The 20,501-nt window shown below is 31.5% G+C and overlaps 1 protein-coding gene across 2 annotated transcripts; it reads left to right on the top strand.

The window, feature by feature from the left end:
• The first annotated feature begins 267 nt into the window (after positions 1-267).
• Positions 268-20,042, top strand: LOC125070757 (enolase-phosphatase E1). 2 transcript variants are annotated; one of them, XM_047680713.1, is made up of 7 exons: positions 268-517; positions 9,953-10,108; positions 11,623-11,765; positions 12,974-13,233; positions 13,422-13,573; positions 16,268-17,455; positions 19,304-20,042. In XM_047680713.1, the coding sequence occupies exons 1-7, from the start codon at positions 419-421 to the stop codon at positions 19,331-19,333; spliced, it is 2,028 nt and encodes a 675-aa protein (XP_047536669.1). In that variant the 5' UTR covers positions 268-418; the 3' UTR covers positions 19,334-20,042. The 2 variants fall into 2 exon arrangements, with proteins under 2 accessions (XP_047536669.1, XP_047536668.1); XM_047680712.1 differs by having other exon boundaries at positions 269-517; positions 16,268-17,790; positions 18,232-20,042.
• Positions 20,043-20,501: the final 459 nt, after the last annotated feature.

The following is a 20,501-nucleotide window of genomic DNA, read 5'->3' as shown; positions in this document are numbered from 1 at the left end:
ATGATACCTAACTAATTTCGAATATTTCATTCCAAAAATTAGAAGGCAGTATATTTTTATAAATTTCTATATTAAAAGCGAATACTAAAAAAATGGTGTCCGGTCTTGCACCAACCTGTAATTACTGGCAATATCAGATAAGCTATGTGTAAGTTGGATGCATTGATATTAGCTACATCCTTCCGCTCTTTTATCTCAGTCTCTCTTTTGATTAATGCATGCATCCCGCTCTCTCCCGCTCCCGAGCCAGCACCCGCGCGCCCTTCAGTACGCCGTGCCGCCGTGCTCTCGTGTCTCGTTCAATCAATGCTTTTTTTCTGTGGTGTGGGGTAGTTGTGTGGCGTGGAAGAAATTCTAGTCAAGTAAAAATAGAAAATAGTAACGAAAGTACGCCTGATAAAGGTAGTGCTGAGTAGAAATGGCTAATGAGAATAAGGAAATAGGTGACATCGTAAAGAAATGCAAAATCTTGCTTTTAGACATCGAGGGAACAACAACATCGATCAGCTTTGTTAAGGTAGGTCTAAATAATTTACCGGCCGGTGTTTTGTATTAACACGTGATAATTTTATGTTTTTTTCTGTTATTAAACTGCAAGAACTATTTGCTATACTTGTATTATATGCCTACCATATTATCTACCTTAATTCCTAGGTTTTGTCATTGGCTGAGAAATGCAAAATGGTCGCGTTTTCAGATTCGCAACATGGAGGACAAATTCAAAATGGTACCTCTTTTATTCATCAATTTCAATTGATAAACAGTATTGATGTCCTTATGTTAAAAAAACGTGGTGGACATCATTTTATGTAACTGATAATTTTAATATCTTCAATTAATTAGTATTTATAAAGACTTCATATATCATATTTAATGATATATAATATCCTTGTGAAGAAACATTTATTTATTTTAATAATATATAGTTTTTAATAAACGTGTATGATAAAATTACAGTCAACGCCTACCGGCATAAACAGCTGTTCGGCGCAGCTGGCTGGTAAAAAAATGTGGAACAGTTAACTGTCCTCTTCAAGCGAACGTCAGGTTAAGAGAGCTGTCTCTCTTGCACTCGTCATACTAGTAGTAAATCAAGACTGAGACAAAAAAATAATTGATGTTTTGTTATTTGGACTGTGTTACATTATGATTTCTGACTTTAATGATAATAGTGTTCAAACTACAACACTTATGTCTCTTGACACATTTTTTTATTAATAATAACTGAAGAATTATTTTATTATTATTACATACGGATTACCCTTACCCGTCGGCAACAAGCGCGTTTGTTGCAATATAGCCTTTATTTTCACATTGTGAAGGGGTATATTTAAATGTATTCGAGACAGTATATGATTATATTGGACTGTTCCGCCGAAAGCGAAATTCCGGCGCGTGGTTAGGCAGGGTCCAGTTTTTATACAATACCTACTTTATAAATGGTGAAATACTATTTGCGTATGTATGTATCTTTTTGACATGCAAAAATTTAGGACTTTTAATTAAATACTTATTGTGAGGTTATGTTAAATAATATGTGATTTTGTAGTCTTTTGTAATTTATATTCTACTGTATGCTAGTCGAAAATGTTTATCGAAACAAATCATTAAAGCTTAATTTCAATTTAATTTTAAACGTGAGTACATGCAACTCAATTCCAAGCTAGCAGTAAGCTGATAAAGTAAGACATCATTTCTATACTTCGCTTCATTTGTGAGGCTACACAGACGTCAAACAGCTGATACGCCTTTCAATTTTGAATAACCTGTCAATCTGACGTTTACAAACTTATCATCAAAATTTATCGTCAAGTTAAATAAATGACGTCAACAAAAAACTCGAAATAAATTTCGGTCTTATTTTTTTTTCATACTGATTATGAAACAGCTGTGTGCAAAATATCTTGGAGAAATTTCGGTTTTTATATCCCCTTTACAAGTCTTCGATAGATAGAACACACTCATCTTATTAAAAAGTTTGTTTTTTAATTTAGCATTTGCATAATTATTTTTTTATAACAGGTATTATAGAAAATTCTGACGTTTGTCGTTTGTTTGTGCGCCGCGTAATTTTTTACAACAAAGAAGAATCATATATAACTCAAACATATAAACATTATACGATTTTAAAACTGAGACACTAAACCAAAAAAAAAAAAAAACTAGAACTATGTGGCTGTTGCTTTTTAAAAAAGTATAAAAATAGATTTAATAAAACAACTTAAACTAAATGTATAGACTTTAATAAATTCCATTATGGAATTTCCATTCGAGAGTATATTTTTACTTTGTGTTTAGAATTTTTAGTTAATATTCTGTCATTGCATTGACATTTTAAAATAGTAGTCACTCATTTGTGTTCGGTGCCATTCGGTTTTTGTACACGTTACGTTAGTGACTACAATAATAAATAGTAATTTAGAATTAGTCAAATATAAGTATTATTGCTGAGAAATATAAGAACCATTTATTAATTGGTTTTCATTTTAGTTTACGTCGTAAAACTAAATTAATAACAAAAAACGGTGATTTTTATTATTTGACCCGATTGCAGCAATAATTAAAAGTCCAGACGTTTGTTATAAACACTATAATTGGAGCATATACTCGTAACGCTTGAGAACAAAGTGGCTATCCCTGCCCCGGGGCCGGTCGGCTGTCGGCTGTCGGCTAGGCGGGCTATCCGGTTTGGACAGCGATTCGCAGTTCGTTCACCCATTATGCCGCATCGTAGACTTGAGTTTCACTAGCGTATCACGTTATGTTAAACGACAGAGTTGGTTTTCATACCTCTATACCTACAGCAATTTATGTAAATAAAGATTAAATTTTTAAATCGGTTTTGTTAACCAAAACCCAGTGGATTGTAGACTGATTCTCTGATGATTTCCCAATGACAGATTCGGCAAATGTGGGCATTATCAATGGAGACTAAACAACTACACAGGTGCACAAATATCATTGTGATAATTCGGTAATCTGACACGGCGTTAGTGAGTTCAGGAACCATGAGTTTTACATGCTTTCTGATACACGGAGTATAAATATTTGCCATTTCCGAACTCCTTGCATGACACCGAGAATTTCTTGACAATAATAACGAGTAAATTATTATTGTGTCGACCCAACATCGAACCCAAGGCCTTGAGGTCTAAAACCTTAGAAGCAAGAAATTTAACATTGAGACATTTAATATTCTGATTCCGTCTACCCTTAGCAACCAATATGCTATGTACAATAATTTCATGCTTTGTTCTGTTAATATATGTATATTTGTAGGTTCCAACCAAGAATGTTAACGCCTCTTACCTCTTAGATGAGTTCTTATTGTCGTTACTTATATATGATAAAATTGACTATAATACCAAAACATTTTCTCACAAGAACATTTATTCCAAAAAATAAACAAATTATATGTTTGGTTTTATTATTTTTCCTAAGTTAATCTATTGTTCAATGATCATTAATTCTCAATAATTTAGCATCAGTTTCAAGATCAACAATAATTTACGAAGTTCAACGTTTTAATCACCTTTAATATTCTGATAGTTCAAAGAGAATGTTCAACCTTTAAGTAAGCGATGTCTGGTCTGACAGACACCGTGTGACCGTTCGATCTTTAAATTTTCACATTGAAAGTATTGTAACCCTGTGTCACTTTTCCTTTCTTTATTTCGTCATATTATATCAACTTATTCTGTGAGGAGATCTAGTATGTTAAGAACGTCTTGATTGCATTCCCTGTATACTTTATTAATTCTTTTTTTATTGACTGGTGATAGAACTTTTTGCAAAAGCTCTTCTGCAAAGCAGCAAACTTGATTTTCTATTTCTATGTTCTAATTTGATAGGCGACTAAGTCAATTTAATTTTAAGCACACACATCACTCGGGGCGTCGTCGTTTAATGTTTGGCGACTCATTGACGGTGTAAGGAATGGTTAATATTTCTTATTGCGCTCATGTCTATTGATATCACGTTCGAATTCAGTATACCACATTTGTTGATTATTCATGGATATAATTTATTATGGATATAAATTCTGGTGAAACGTTTTTAATACCCTTACATGAAACGAAGTTCTGACATATTCGTCAGTCTACTTCTTATTTGAACTTTTCAAAATGTGACAGTTTTTGACAAGTTTTCGGACAAATTTTAATTTTAAAAAACTATAAATTGCCCGAGAACAATTATACGTTATATAAGTTTATATAATTGTATCATGCTTTTGAATTTTCTAATATGAATATTATAATTACTTATTCGATGGTAGGGCTATGTGCAAGTTCATCTGGGTAAGATACCTCCCCACTCATCATATATTCAGTTAAATGCAAAACAGTAATACACAGTGTTGTGTTCCATGTTCAGTAGTTATTAATATATTAATCGACTATATGTATATAATAATTCAAATCCGATAGTTTGTTTGATGGTTTTTATTGGGAAATCGCACAGGAGAGAAACCGCGAGCAAAACTAGCCCCGAATAATTATTCTAATTTGTCAGAAGTAATTTTAATATATCGCGTGTTATAATACTATCAGAAATTTCTGCATTTATATTAATGTTTGACGAGACATCTCGTATACTTTTATCGTAGCATAAAAATATATTATCTCAAGTCGAACATTATGAAAACAATTCAATTGGAAGAAAGTTGGCAAAGTATAATTTTCCAGTAAATGATAAATTATTTGACAATATAATTGTATAGTATAGTGAAGGGCTAGGATTTACATTTATAAAATTATATCACGTTGCAATTGGCCTGAAAAATGAATAGAAGACAAACATTTAATATCTCTGTTGTATACTAAGTACCATTGTATATAACATACGCAATGAAGACTTATTTCGTTTTCTTTGTTCGTCATAAGAATTTTATTATGTACATAGTTTTCCTTCTTCAATATTATTGTTTTGGCCAAACATTTGCTTGGAAAGGTGCAAAAAGGGAATGCAAATTCTACTTATATATCGGTTTCTCTATTTGTATCAATAAACCCATCAAGTGTGAATCGGCCTAGCGTGAACAAGTTTCTCTTGTTACTCGATACAAATATTTCATGATAATCATTTAATCAAACAATTATTTGAAGATCGTGCGATAAGAAAGCGACTTTAGCTATTCTTAATACTACCTTGGGTAGTATTCAACCGATAACCATTAATAATAATCTGTGTTGCTATGTTCCGGTTTGAACCGTCACACAATACTACCTTGTATTGTATGGCGAATTTCCGGGTCAGATTAATAAAATAAATTAATGGGTTTTCTGTCAAGAAATTTAAGAACTGTCAAGTAAGAGTAGCTGTCTGGCTACAGAGGTTGGCTGTGTGTCCCATGTCCGAAATACAAGTAAAGCCGTTGGTACTGGATCTAAACTATTTCCGATCGTGGGGAGTTGCGGTCTCATTTGGACTATACTAGTCAGGGAATAGTTAGTGCATCTGTATTTTATGCGTATACACATAAAATATTGCACCAGCGCAAATTATCGTATTTGCTCATCTGTATTTTTATTTAAAGTAAAATCAATACAATTAAACGTGTATTTGTTTACAAGTATGTTGTATTAGGAACTTGCCTTTCATACCAAAACTTGAGTTTGTCTCCATTTTGGAAGGAAAAGATATACATAATTATTTACATATAACAATATATATCAAATATATTATAACTCGTTTTTATGATTAATAATATTATACAATGACGGACTCAAAAAGTACATCAATGTTCAAGACGCCTTTGAAATAAACGTTTTAACCAAGTATTCAACCTTTTTATACAAATTAAATTGTAACTTACAGTTTGATTCGTTAACTTCATAACAGCGTAGTATAATATCATTAAGTGTATGTTTGTAAACTGGATACCATTACATTGTTTTGGATAAAAACGATAAATGTAACAAACCGTGCAAATTCATGGTACGTATCCTAATCTCTTCGCAATATTGTCGAACTTGTGCAGCAGCGTGGGTTCGGGTATTATCCTGCATTACAGTAAAATTTTCGCTTATTAATTCCATGAAGAGGTACCACGTGATCTTCTAAAACCTCTGCTGTATAAAGCGTTGTACCATCAAACCACCTCTTCTACCGTTTTGACAAAACTTGTCGATGAACACATGTTCCTTTCACCCGATCATCAAAATGTCATTCCCCCACCATACACGAACCGCCTCCGAAAGGAACGCTCCTACACGCAACATAAAGCATATTTCCCCCCCACGTCGACCATAGACTCTTCTGTGACCGTCTGCACTATGTTCTACACTCATCGGTGAACAATATGGAGGCTCATTGCTCTTCAGTAAATCTTAAAACAAGCTTGTCTGTGAGGTGCAGACAGCTTTGGACTACATGCTGGTCTAAAAGTGATTGCTGCGTCCTTATGCAATATTGTTCGTGCACTCTTTTACTCCACGCACTTCATTCAGCTCTGTTTTGATGTTAACTGACGTGAGGAAACGATTTCGTAGGGAAGTTGAAACAATAAATCGGTCGTCATGACGGATGGTTACTCGAACTCTGTCGGTCCTGCGTCTCCTTTTGTAAGAACTTGACTCTACAAACCTTCGGTATAGTCTAGAAGCTGTAGCAATTGTTCGTTAATCCAAGCCAAGGCAACAATAATTTCAAATCAATCGCAAAAGAAAAAATAAAACAAAAAGAATTAATTTCAAACTTTACTCTAATAACAGACGAAGTTGAGATTATGCATAAATTTTATTTTCCCGGCAATATTTTAATTTTTACTGCAGTTCTATTTCTAAATTTTGTTTTTTTTTGTGTGATTATTGGACAGTCTCAACATTTTCATTTAGATTAATTTCAAAAGTTTGCATTTTTATTAAAAATTTTAATTCGAAAGTAATCCTGAACGATACAGTTTATGGGTGTAGTTACTGTGGAATTAGGTTGTAACAGATCATCGAAGTTACACCATAAATCTTCCTATTTTAATTTTAAGGATATTTCTTAAATATTCTGTATGTACATTGTGCGGTGCCTGAAACCTCCTAAATTCAAAATAAGAAAAGTTTAAAAAGACTATATATCATAATTATCATTTTCAATATTAAACGTTTACAATACCTAATCTTGATCAGCACACTTATTTCTATTGCTTTATAGAAAAGGTTTTCGAAGATTATCAAAGAATTGTATTGAAAAAGGTCATCAGTAACTTAATCGTGTTACATCACCTTACTCTGAGTTGACCGCTTCATTGTGTCAGCATGGTTGGATAATCGAAATCTCTTTGGTTTAGATATTCACCTATGATAACAAAAAAGAAAAAAGGTACATAACATTAAATAGTTAAAAAGATATAATCGTATACAATATAGTACGGAAGGGTGCAATACCCGTAAGAAATGAAGAATTTAGGATAATACATACATACAAGTACAGTATCTTTTAATTATGTCCTAGCCTAGGACTCCTAGGTAGGTGGATGAGCAAAAAAGCAACCTGATGCTAAGTGGTCATCACTGCCTATAGACATTGGTATTTTAAGAAATGTTAATCATTCCTCATATCACCAATGCGCCACCAACTTTGAGTATTTTATGTCGCTTGTGCTTGTTCCACTGGTTCACTAACCCTTCGAACCGGCACACAATAATACTAAGGCACCTATCTAGACGAGCTTGCACAAAGCTTTACCACCAAGTGAATATCTACCACCATTTATATAATATACTAGTTATAAACTATAAAAACATTTGCAATTCAAATTCATTTGTATACAAATAAAATATATAGATAAATGATGTGTCGAGATGGCCCCTAATGCTCAGCAGATATAGCAATAAACTAAAATTTAACCGAAATATCGCGTAATGGAAGCCAAACCTTTGTTTTTCACGAGCTTTATTTTTGTACTTTATCTCGAGCTCAGCCGTAAAGGCATGGTGAGAGAACCTGCATTTTTCTTATGAAATTCAATGAATTCGGCCGTCATGTATATGAAAGTTTGTAATTGTCCCAATGCTGAGCTACACCTTCTGCTCCGTTAGAGCTTATTCCACCACGCAATGCAGATAGCTAGATACATGTGTCAGCTTTTCATTCATCTCATACTAGTTTTGTCGTGATGGTGACCGCTGTACTTATGTACGTGTGTATGTCACTGAATTTCTAAGCGCTTTCGATTTCTATAATTTTATTTGTTTAAAAATTAATTAAAGTATACAAGTTATAGTTTTTCGTTTTAAAGTTGTCCCTCAGTCAAAGCGGGACGAAAAAAATCCGCGGTGTTTATAATAGGAATTTGATAAAATTCAAATATCTTTATTTAACATAGAAGCCTTCTTATTGATTAACAAAATTCTACCACCGGTTCGGAAAGAAACACCTCAGAAAATCTAATAAGAAACGATGAAAGAAACTCATCGGGAACATTAAACAGGGCCCATCATTGAAGTAGGCTAGTTTTCAATGAAACAAGTATACAAGATTTTATCGCGATAGCACTCTATTTTGTTTTATGAATAGTATCAAATGACGCTATCTGTCTCTAATGGATTACATATGTTACGTGAGGCCTATATGAACGTCAAAGGTGAACCGAGTATACAGAAACCAGCTGTTTTGGAAAAGCTTTTTATATTCTGGGATCTGGCAAATGTATGTTTAAATGGATGCACGAACCTGATTTTCAAATGCAGAATCCAAAGCTGAACCCAATAAAGTATGTATTGGGTTCAGCGTTGCGATTCTCTAAGAATTCACTTCGTATCTCACTCGTGAAATGTTGACAACCGACTTACGATGCTAGTCAACGCACACATTGCACTTTGACATTTTACGCTCGTTTTCTGTGAGTGAGATTATAAGTGAGAGAGAGAGGTGAGATTCGAGTTTCAGTTTCTTCATCATAGAATCTTCTTTATAAAAGAGCCCTACAGCTAAAATAAAATGTCACAGTCCGATGTTCCGAACGTAAACATATATAAAAGTGACTAGAATATTATTGAAATCAATAAAGCAATGTCTCTGGGGTCAGTCAAAAGCAACGGATACAAACCAATATTTAGCTTTATAATTTAAGAGAAAAAGCAAATATCTTGAAAGTATGTAATTTTTATTTAAAAATAAATTGCATTTTGCATTTGTTAATATGTTACATGTTACTTTCTACTACTAAATTAACTGTTGTTTCATAAAGTATTTAGAAAATATGATTTTATTAGTACTTTTCAACAAAAAAACAACCCTATGTGGGTTGGTTTTTTGTAAAAAGGTAAGGATCATTCGTTGTTGCGCAAAAAAGGGACAAAGCAGCATACACATTTTCTCATCGTAACTAAGTAATTTACGGTCGCAGGGGTTTGGGAGGAAAATATGTTGTATTTGTTGGAGGTATTTTGGTTGCTAATCGTATCCGGTTAGGCAACATTTGAATTACAAACTTATCATTGTTCTCTTATGAATCAGTATCGTTAATATAATTAATAAATTTTATAATCAATTTAAAGCGTTATTATAATAAGGTACAAAACATGTACAATAAATAACTTTTTTCCCCATACTCCTGATATTAAAGTCAAATCTTCCCATTTGAATGTGTAATAAAGAATATTAAGGATTTAGTTTTGTAAAGTCATCTTTGTAGGAATATAAAATATTTTACGCTGTCGAACAACCAGTTATACCTTGAACTTTACTTGCGTTAAAGAAAGGGAATAAAAACAGTGTTTAGTTAATTAGTGTCTGAATATGTGGTTATGCATTTATATTTAAAACAGATTTTAAACGATAGATACACGACAGTCGCTTTACTTAAAGATACAAGCTAAATATGTATAGTCCCTTCTATGAATAAAATTAAACTTGAGGTATAAATTAAATTCAATTGATATTTTAAACACACACAAGAATGTACTTTATAGTTAGTATTAGAACATAAGTATTTTAAATAATTTTCTCTTTGTAGGACAAGTTGTTCCCGTATGCAGAGGAAAACGTTAAGCAGTTTTTGGAGAGTGAATGGGAGAACGGGGATGTGAAGGAGGCAGTGACTGCGCTTCGAAAACTGGCGCTTGAGGACAAGGAGAAAAGCGTCGAAGGACTTGTCCCTATTCCTGGAGAGGTGAGATTTATTTTGCACTTTTCAATTCCTATGGCCTTGAAATGTAAAGACCATTGATTGAAACAAAATCTAGACAGATTGTCAGTCAATAAAACGCCTAACATTTCTATATTTCATAATAGTCTAGGTTATGTTACTGTTTTATTTCAATATAAATAATATAAAATTTGCCCGTTATATCGTAAAAATATTATTTATTATCGTGTATAAATCAATCATTTGAAAATAGCTTCTGTACAAATAATGATGGCGTGGGTTTGGTGGTAAAAATATTAGCAGTGGGTCTCCATTGAGTCGCCTATTTTGACCTTTTGGAAGATCAATAAACCAGGCTGTCTGTGACAGTGGTGGCAATAATACGGGGTATTATAATATTAAATGTTAGTTGCATTATTACTAACATAAGGTTCACGTGGTTCAATTATTATTAATATTACTTTGTATATACGGAAAAAATATAAAAAAAGTATTTTAGTAGTCGTAAACTTAGTTCTAGTTCATAAAATTTATATAATTACATATTTCTGTTAAAATTTTTTTTCTTTGTGCCGAGTTGGCCCAGTGGTTAGAACGCGTGCATGTTAATCGATGATTTCGGGTTCAAACCCAGGCAGGCACCACTGAATTTTCATGTGCTTAATTTGTGTTTATAATTCATCTCGTGTTCGGCGGTGAAGGAAAACATCGTGAGGAAACCTGCATGTGTCTAATTTCAACGAAATTCTGCCACATGTGCATTCCGCCAACCCGCATTGGAGCAGCGTGGTGGAATATGCTCCAAACCTTCTCCTCAAAGGGAGAGGAGGCCTTTAGCCCAGCAGTGGGAAAATTTACAGGCTGCTAATGCTCTTAAAAACACCATCCACTAATTTGTATAAAACATGCGCTGGTTCTGATGTAGGGTCAGCGAGGACTCTATTACATGCCCCTACCTCCCCGCAATAATTGATTAAGCGTAAAAAAGAAGTTCTATCAGCCTCATTCCGAGCACACTTCATTATTACATGGTACGTGTCTTTATGATGTTACATACACTACAGTTAGGTGAAGGTGTTTTACCCATAAGAAAACCAAAGTTATTTAATGGAATGTGGCTGGAACGAAGTCGAAAAGCTGTGACAGTTGAAGACCTGCTCATATTGGCTCAATCAAACCAAAGACTTTTCCGTAGTCCAGGCTGCATAGTTCTGTACCAGATCCCCTTAGTCAGCGATCGCTCAACAAAATACTCTTTCCAAAATTTGTAATATTTTTGTTTAGCTAGATATAATAATTCCGTATGATATGGTAGGCAATGGTAGTAAATACCATTTCGTGCCGAGTATTTGTAAATCTTAATAATAATTAAATATTTTTTTAATTATAAGCAGTAAATTAAGCTATAATATATTGTTTATTTTTTCATGTGTAGAGTACACTGGAACTTGGCACTTGAATTATATGTTAATAATTGTTATTACATGTATTTATTCATTTAGTCTATTACTAATATTGGCAAATTCAAAATATTTCAGGATGCATCAAAAGAAGATCAAATTGAGGGTTTGGTCAAGAATGTAAAGTGGCAGATGTCGTCTGACCGAAAGGTGGGCCCCCTCAAGCAATTGCAAGGTCTTATTTGGAAGCAGGGCTATGACAAGGGAGATATAAAGGGCCAGTAAGTATTTCTTACTTTATATTATGTCAATACTTATAAAATAATTGTTAATATAACAATCAAGAACTATGATAAGATAAAAGGGAAGATAGGTGACTGTATCAAATACTTTATATATTATATTGTTTGTATTTCTTTATGTTTTTATTTTTTAATGCTGCTTCCACATTTTTCTTTATTTACATACATAGCCCTAAGGTATGTTGGACAGAATTACGATAAGGTTAAATTAAGTCTAAGAATGTTAATTAGTTGTTATGTGGCTCTTGATTTCAAAATATTAATGTATATATTAATTGAATTGTTCATTCTTGGCTTCATTCAATTCTTGCAATTATTTATTAGTAAATTGAATGTAAATTTATCTGAGTGGATATTATTCATGTATAAATCTAATTAACTATTTATTACTTTACAACAAAACTAAAAATAGTCAATATTCTTAGATAAAATTTAGAGGTTAAGAGTTCATATTATCTTGAATGGCAGGGCTATAAACGAAAATAATAACTTATTTATATAAACTTCCTATTTACAATATTTTATCTTCCTTATATCTTTTTTGTAACTAATTTAAATAAAAAAGCAAATATAAAATCAATCAGTCTAATACATATTGCTCTGTTTGGAAAATGACTTATTTCATTTTAATACCTTATTTTTTTTATTTGTATGGATTATGAGGTAGTCCCGGTCAGAACAATAAAAGGTATTTTTATGAAGAAGTTCATAGCCATGCCCAGAAAGGCACGTCGTTTCGTATAACCGTCGCCACTAAATATGAGAGTGATAGACTAGAGAGTGCTAATGAATTTACATACACTTTTGCACCTATGGTACGTCCCACATGGTTGCATAGTTTCATTTGAGACTGCTGTGAGCTATAAACCTATGGCTTAAAATTGTAGGATACATTTTTACGTGTTTAAATAAGTGTTGTCCAACTATAAATATTAATAAGATTATACAATTTCTATCATTTGAATAAATAATAAAGCTCAAAAAGAAAGTGATATACTATACAATTTACCTTTTAAATCTAAATACATATTTCAAAATGAACAGATGAATACTATGCCATCTTAAATTATCGATTTAATATATTTATTACTTTCATGTGAAATAAATTATTTTTACTTTGTTATTTATCATTTCAACATTTAAAACTGAAAAAAATCATAATTCTTGAAAATATTGCTTATTCACAGTGTATACGACGATGTATCTTCTGCACTTGAACAATGGCACTCTGTGGATGGACAAAAGATATACATATATTCATCTGGTTCAGTCCAAGCCCAGAAACTTTTGTTTGGACAATCACTCGCCGGTGACTTGCTGAAGTATATTGATGGTCACTTTGACACTGCTGTTGGAGCTAAACAAGAATCAGCCAGCTATACTTCTATTGTCGAGAAAGTCGGCTGCAATGCTACCGATATTCTATTCCTTACTGATATCGATAAAGGTAAGGAAATATTATTTTAAATTAATTTAATAAAATTGTTAAGTTTTTCAAACACTTTGCAGAATTTTAACTTAAAATTTAATATCAGAAAATAAATGTTATATATAGTGCTATATGTTTTATGATTTTCATTTTATATTACTCATGAATTAACTCTTGCTTACATTTTTTAAAATAAATAATTACAGAAGCTGAAGCGGCGAAAAGCGCTGGATTATGCGTGGCGCTCGTCAGCCGAGAAGGCAATGCTCCTTTAAGTACAGAGGCTACAGAGGCCTTTGCAGTGATCCACTCCTTCACACAACTCTCTGTCTCCAACAAGCGCAAGACCGATCCTCAGGTGCTACCCCGATGATGTTACGATGTTATTCACAGTAGCCAGCTTGCATGCACTATGTATTTTATATGTTTATATCGGGAATGGAGGTTAGTATAAAGCTTGTGAATCTTAAGGTTGTGGTTGCATTTTGTAATATGAGAGATTGGTTGGTTGTAGTAGTTAGAATTTTATTTTGCGATTATTTACACTACTGACAATACTAGTAACAATTAATGTTAAAAAAAGTTTTATACTCTGTTCACTTAAGGAAAATATTTTTAAAAATAGCAATGGCTAAAATACTTAAATACGTTACAACCCTTTGAGATTATTTTAATTTAATGAAATTGACATATCATTGTAAGAAATAAATATTATACAACATAGGGTTTTTTTTATACTTCTATATTTTTTTCATTTAAACGATTTTAAACTTACTTTAATCTCTATAATATATAATATATTGTTTCTATGAGATAGCAGAGTTTTCATTAAGTAAAAATAATGTAAGATTCAATTAATTAATGTTATTTGGATATTTTAAATAACAAACTGCATATACTTCTATTAAAAATAGCATCTAATAGGATAATAAATATATAAAAGAATAAAACTTTAATTATTCTACAGTGAACAATTTATAAATAGTGTTAAATTACATGCTTATAAAACAAGCTTAACATCTTGTTTTTTAAGCTGCTTTATATTATTTACTACATTAAAATAATATGTTAACTAAATATTTATAATCATAAAACATTTTCCCACAATGAGATTAAAAAATAATAAATATAAGTATGAGGCAGACTCTGCATTATTTTTAGTAAGAGAATTACCACAGATATCCGTTTATTGATAATAAAAATAATTTTAAATTTGAAATTTAAATATTTGTTTCATTTAAAATAGATATAAGCAAAATCTTTGACTGTCCTAAATTTTAAGTGACAATATGATCATTAATTGAATTCAGACAGTTCAGACTTCCATTTAAATTTCCCTGAATAACTTGATAATAGGAAATTGAAATATTTTGTGTCATAAACCTATGTATATGAATAATATTGTATTTTTATATTTAAAAAAAATGATTTACTGGTGATGGTAATGGCAAGAAATTGATATGACATTTATTTATTATGAAAGTACATATTTGCTTCTGATATAATATAAACATAGTTTTCTTTAGTAATGAAATAAATCTACATCATATCAAGAAGAATTATTAATATTGTAGCAATTTTAAAAAGTGTAATGTTACCATATTTTTTTTGGGAAATAGTGATTTATTTATTTGCAATTATATAAGATAGTTTTTCATTGAAGTTATTTTATGGCTTAATAAGTGGTATTGCAAGCTGCTTATATCAATATACTAACGCATGAATAACCTTGAGCATTGATAGTGTTTTGACATACATAGATGTATTTTTAAAGATAAAATTACACGAAATATTTAATTTTATCTTATTTAAGTGTAATAGGCATAGTTAAGTTAAATTATTTGCTATTAGCTTCTTTTTAATATATTTTGCGCATGATATTTATAAAATACTATTAGAATATTATATATTTTAATTGTAAAAATTGTCTAATTAATATAAAATATGAAAATTATATCAGAAATTAATTGGATAAAAATGTATTTGAATGCATCGATAAGCCTTTTAGATTTATATATGGATAAAATAATTATTATTGCAATCTGTAAAGATATTGTACATTTGATTGTTAATATTTAAACTGAAATTGAAAATATGCATGTGAAACGTCTTTAACATAACAAACTGTAATATTTGTGAACCTATGAAACTAAAAATTTAATGATATTTTGAATTAGATACAGATTCATTCCATATACTTGCTATTGATTAAATATTCTACTGGAATTTTAACTAATTTATAATACTACTATAATTATAACAATTGCTTTTCTATTGGAATTAAATATATAATATATTGATTTTAATCGATTAAAATTCAGTATTCAGTTGTCGAAAATTTCAGTATGAGTTCCGCATTTTTCACAATATAGAAACAAAGTACAGATCAATGCGAATCTATAAAGTTTCCTCGTTACAGTCCTCTATTTGTAAAAAAAATAAGGGTAACTGTCATACCTGCAATTGATTAATACCAGACATCCAGGGCTGTGATCAATCAATATTGTACTATAAAGTCAGAATATCTATCATAAGCGAAATAATATTCGATTGTGATATGAAAATATGGGTTTTATCATTAAATTATGGAAGTTACAAACTGTTCTCTTGACTTATATTATATATAAAAATATATAGGATAACAAATGACTGTTTTAAAAATGACATGATGTTTAGTCAAGAAAATAATTGTTTTTCCACTATACCTTAGATAGATTTCTAATAAATTTCGTATAAGTTCGCCGGTTGGAGGCTATCTATTTTCTTAAGGAGGTTTATTAGAATGAGTTCTTTTAAAACATTTCGACGAAGACTTATTTACAAATTCAGGCTTAAGTTTAATTTGGTAGAACAAATTGGGTCCTAAATATCAGACTTATCAACATTTTTGTGCAATAGGGGATTCCACTAATTGTTGGAAGACAAAAACGGAGGTCTGGAGGCTTACCTCATCAGTCAACAGTCTGTCCAGAATATAGTCCTCTGATTATCACCGATAATAATAATAATAATATTACATATCCATTTAAAACAATGTATGTTATTGTTTCAGGATGAACAACCGGCTAAAGTTCCTAAAACAGATGTAAGCTATGATGTTAAGACAGAAGCAGAGACAGCTGCTAATGAATCTGCCATTAAGAATAAAGAAAAGGAAGAACCTGAAAAAATGGATGTTGAAGAAGAGAGTCAACCAGTGAAAGATGCCACAAAAGAAGAAAAAATTAAAGATGAACCCATGCCAGTTATTATTGAAGAAGTTACTAACGATGTCGATGCCCCAGGTTCTAAACCAATTGTAACTGAAGTTAAAGAAGATAAAGTTGAGAAAAAAGAAGAATCTGAAAAAATGGAGACCGATTCTATTGAAAAGGCAGAAGAGTCTAAAGATAAAACTCAAAAAACAGAAAAAATAGAAAAAGATAAGACTGAACCTAAGGCAACCACAAAAGAAGCAAAAGAAAGCATTGCACCGGAAGAAAAGACTGATAATGAAAAAACTGATGTGCCAAAAGTAAATTCTGAAGAGAATAAAGATGAAAAAACTACACCAATTGCAAAAGAAGCTATGTCTACTGTTATTACGGAAATAGAGGAAATAAGTGATAAAGAAAATATTGGTGACATGGCAGAAATTGTTGACGATATAGAACCAGTAGTTGAGGAACCTAATGCGGCGGAAGATATGGAAGATTTGCAGAATGTTGGTGAAGTTTTAGAAAAAGAATGTGATGAAATTTTATCTAAAGTACAAGACGTTACAAATTTGGATAATATTCCACTTAAACCCTTATTAAATCCTATTGTCGAAGAATCTATGGAGACCGAAAATTTAGACTCTAATGATATTGTTGAAAGAATATTAGAGTCGGAAATAGAGCTTGAAATGAAACAGCAAGATGAGAATAATAAGAAATTAAACGAAGATACTAAAGTACCATCGAAAGAAGATTCAACTATTATTAATGATAAAAAAGATGAAAAAACCGAGGCAGTAGAAGAAAATAAAGAAAAATCAGAAAGCTCAGAAACAAAAGAAAATAAAGCCAGTTCCTCAGAAACGAGTTGTAATTCAGATGAAAAAGTAGTGGAAAGCAATGTTGAGATTGAAATTACTCCTGAAAAAACGGATACAAAAAGCAGTCTACAAGAAAAAGAACCAATTAAAGATGCTGATGAAAAACTAAAACCCGTAATTGAGAAGAGTGTTGAGTCTTCATTAGAAGATAAATCAAGTGATGTCAAAGTAGCTGATACACAAGTAGACGCGGTTAAGGCAGAAGAAAAATCTAAAGAAAGTACAACAGATGAGTCACAAGTAAATGGCAAAACAAACGGTGAAGCAGATAAAGTGAATCAAAATGGAGATGCTAGTACTGATGAAGAATTAAGTTCGCGACTATCAGTTGAAAACGTTAAAGAGGTAAATGGCTCTAACGGAGATTCTATGAAAACGGAGAATGGTCAAGAATCAAAGAAGTTGGAACCAGAAGTATCTGATATTAAAGTAAAGACAGTTACAACAGAGGAAAAGCGCACCGAACTTATAGAGCAACCTACTGAGGCATAAATTGGGTAAGTTAATTTATTTTACCCATGGCTTCCCTCCGAAGTCACTTATGCTTTATCTGCTCGCAATAAAATAAACAATTTCTCGTTTGACGGTAGATTGTTTTTGGTTCACATTTCATATTCGTATTCTGTGTGTAGAAAAATATACTGGAATATTTTCGTATTCAGTTTTCTGGTATGTATAGTGGAATGTAGTAAGTCATATGTAGCAGTGCTCAATTTTGGGTCGGAGAACGCCGGTCTCAGTAATTTGACCAGATTCAAAAGCGGGCAGTTGATTTGTGGATGAAGTTTACTTGCAAGTTGGACTCCTTAGAGCATTGAAGTGATGACAGTTTTCTTTTTGTATTCTATCGACTCTACAACGGAGTGTTCCGAAGTGCTATTTGAATGAATATACATATTACAAAATTGCTAAACCTAGCAAATAAAAACTGTTTTCAGTGTCGGGCGAGGTGTTTTCTGGGCGTCTAAGCGTTGGCTCACATCAGATGATTGACAAGACTGAGGCTGCTCCCAGGCTGACATCACTATCTAGTTTATATGTGTATTGATAATGAACATTAAATGTACCGCGCGGTGACTGTTTTGTACATTGCCAACGTAAAGCAATACTTATAAAATGTGTAAGTGCGATAAATGATTGTATAAGTGACGCATATTTTCTACTCATGATGAATGTGAATTTGTCGCCTTCAATGAATTCTTTTGAAATATATGATGTCTACGCTTTTTAAGTTGTACACTGTAATTAAATATTGTCATTTAATCCCATAGACGTGGTATGGTTATTATTCAATAATTTATTGAGCTTAGATATTTTATATTCATTTTACTTATCTGTGGAGTGTCTTACAAGATGAATGTTGATGTGTTATACAATTTGCCGAATTGTTTTTTTTTTTTGTAAAGAGTGACAGTACAATTATATAATCGTAAGAGATGGATGAAATGGTTATCGCACAATTTTCATCACATTATAATAAGCGTATGGAACATTCCTTCACAATTGATTGTTTTAAGGAAATTAGTTAGGACGCTTTTTAGATTAATTCCTTGTATTCGTGCTCTTTTCCTGTGATGTGTGGATTCAAGTGTTTTTGGACTATATTGTAATAATGTACGTTGGAAGATTTTACGGTCCTACTCCAATTGACATTATTATTATAAGAAACTATTTATAGGTTAACGATTTTTTTATTGAAAAATTGGCCGCTAATAGTACCAAAAATACGTTATGACTACAACTTATTAACTTTTCTTTTTACAAATATATCACTAATATTTGCGCGAGTACAAGGCAGGCATTGTACAATTTTGTCACCGCTTGTCGTATTTGGCTAAGGTAAGTTTTATTCCTAAGTATTAACTGTATTGTGATCTTAATTAACGTACACATTACAGAATTTTCGTATTTTTCTTACACTGCCAAAACACTTGACCGTCTCTCGTTCAACGTTGGTTTGCCTTATACATTGTGATATTGACATGACAAGACTGTAATTAAATAAGTGATTCATTTTTGGGCTGTGTAAGTATGGTATAAATAGGTGCAGAAGGGAAACGACTGAATGGAGATGGTATATTGGTTGCTGCGTCACTAAACACCACTACGGATCTGTAGAATTGTTTATTATTTCGCACAGATATTGTTAAATTGTATTTTAACTTTTATGTATTATAAACCGCCTGTGATTTTTTTTTATTTCTATTTTAATATTTATAATTGGTATGATAAATTACAATCAATAATTTAATTTTATACTGTAGATCAAAAATTAAACCCAATCTACATTAAATAACTAGTCATGGTGTCTCAGAATCTCGAAGTACTTGTAACGTGTACGTAACATGCATATTGGTACTATTTTGTCTATAGTGTTCAATAATACTATTTTGTTTTTAATTATAAGTTCTAAATTTATGTTCCTTTAGTTTGTAAGGTCGCGGAAATGAGGTCGATTTGGCAAACCATCGTTGATTGGGAGACCAAGCTCCTTTACGTAGACTGATTTTTTACTAATATTTACTCTCAACTTCTATTCAATATCTCAAACCAGATTTTTTTATCAATTTTATTTTTGCTGAACAGTGTCAAATTGAGATAATTGATACATGAGAGAAGCTTAAGTATTATGTAAGTTCTTCAGTTTCCTAGGATACCTTGTATAAATAACAAGATTTTGAACGCGTCTGAAATGTATTAATTTGAATTATCACCACTAATGACGTTGAAATATAATGGATGTAGAATATTTGTTTTTTTATTTTCGGCCCTTCATCATTAAATAAAATTACTTATTTTGTAAGCTGTTGCTACACAGACAATGGACATAAGGAGCGCAGCCACAAATAGACATTGCTATTGTCACGTTAAAAAGGATATGATCAGATTTGACGTTAGAAATTATTGTTATAATAATCGAATTTATTTTAAATAACCTAAAACTGGTTTCTTAGTCTAACTATTATCTAAATGGTAAATCTTCAACAGATAATATTTTTAATTCGAAATAAAAGTAAAACGCGTCTGTTTTTACATCATCGTTACTAAGTCATTGAAAACTGGTTGTAATATAATTAGACAAAGGAAGCTTAGGACGTAGACCTGTATACTGGATCACAACGAACTGCTAGTTTAACGTATTAGTACTAAAAAAACTATTGATTTTCATAATGGTATAACGGAAACCACGAATGGATACGCTAGCTAT

Source organism: Vanessa atalanta, chromosome 18 (genome assembly GCF_905147765.1).
Source record: "Vanessa atalanta chromosome 18, ilVanAtal1.2, whole genome shotgun sequence".
Lineage (NCBI taxonomy): Eukaryota > Metazoa > Arthropoda > Insecta > Lepidoptera > Nymphalidae > Vanessa > Vanessa atalanta.
The sequence above is the reverse complement of the archived record's forward strand: the minus strand, read 5'-3'. Positions and strand labels throughout refer to the sequence as shown.

Coding starts and splice junctions, on each gene's coding strand:
- LOC125070757 (XM_047680712.1), top strand. CDS start 419: ATGGCTAATGAGAATAAGGAAATAGGTGACATCGTAAAGAAATGCAAA. Junction 518..9,952: donor CATCGATCAGCTTTGTTAAG/GTAGGTCTAAAT, acceptor TTCTCTTTGTAG/GACAAGTTGTTCCCGTATGC. Junction 13,234..13,421: donor CCTTACTGATATCGATAAAG/GTAAGGAAATAT, acceptor AAATAATTACAG/AAGCTGAAGCGGCGAAAAGC.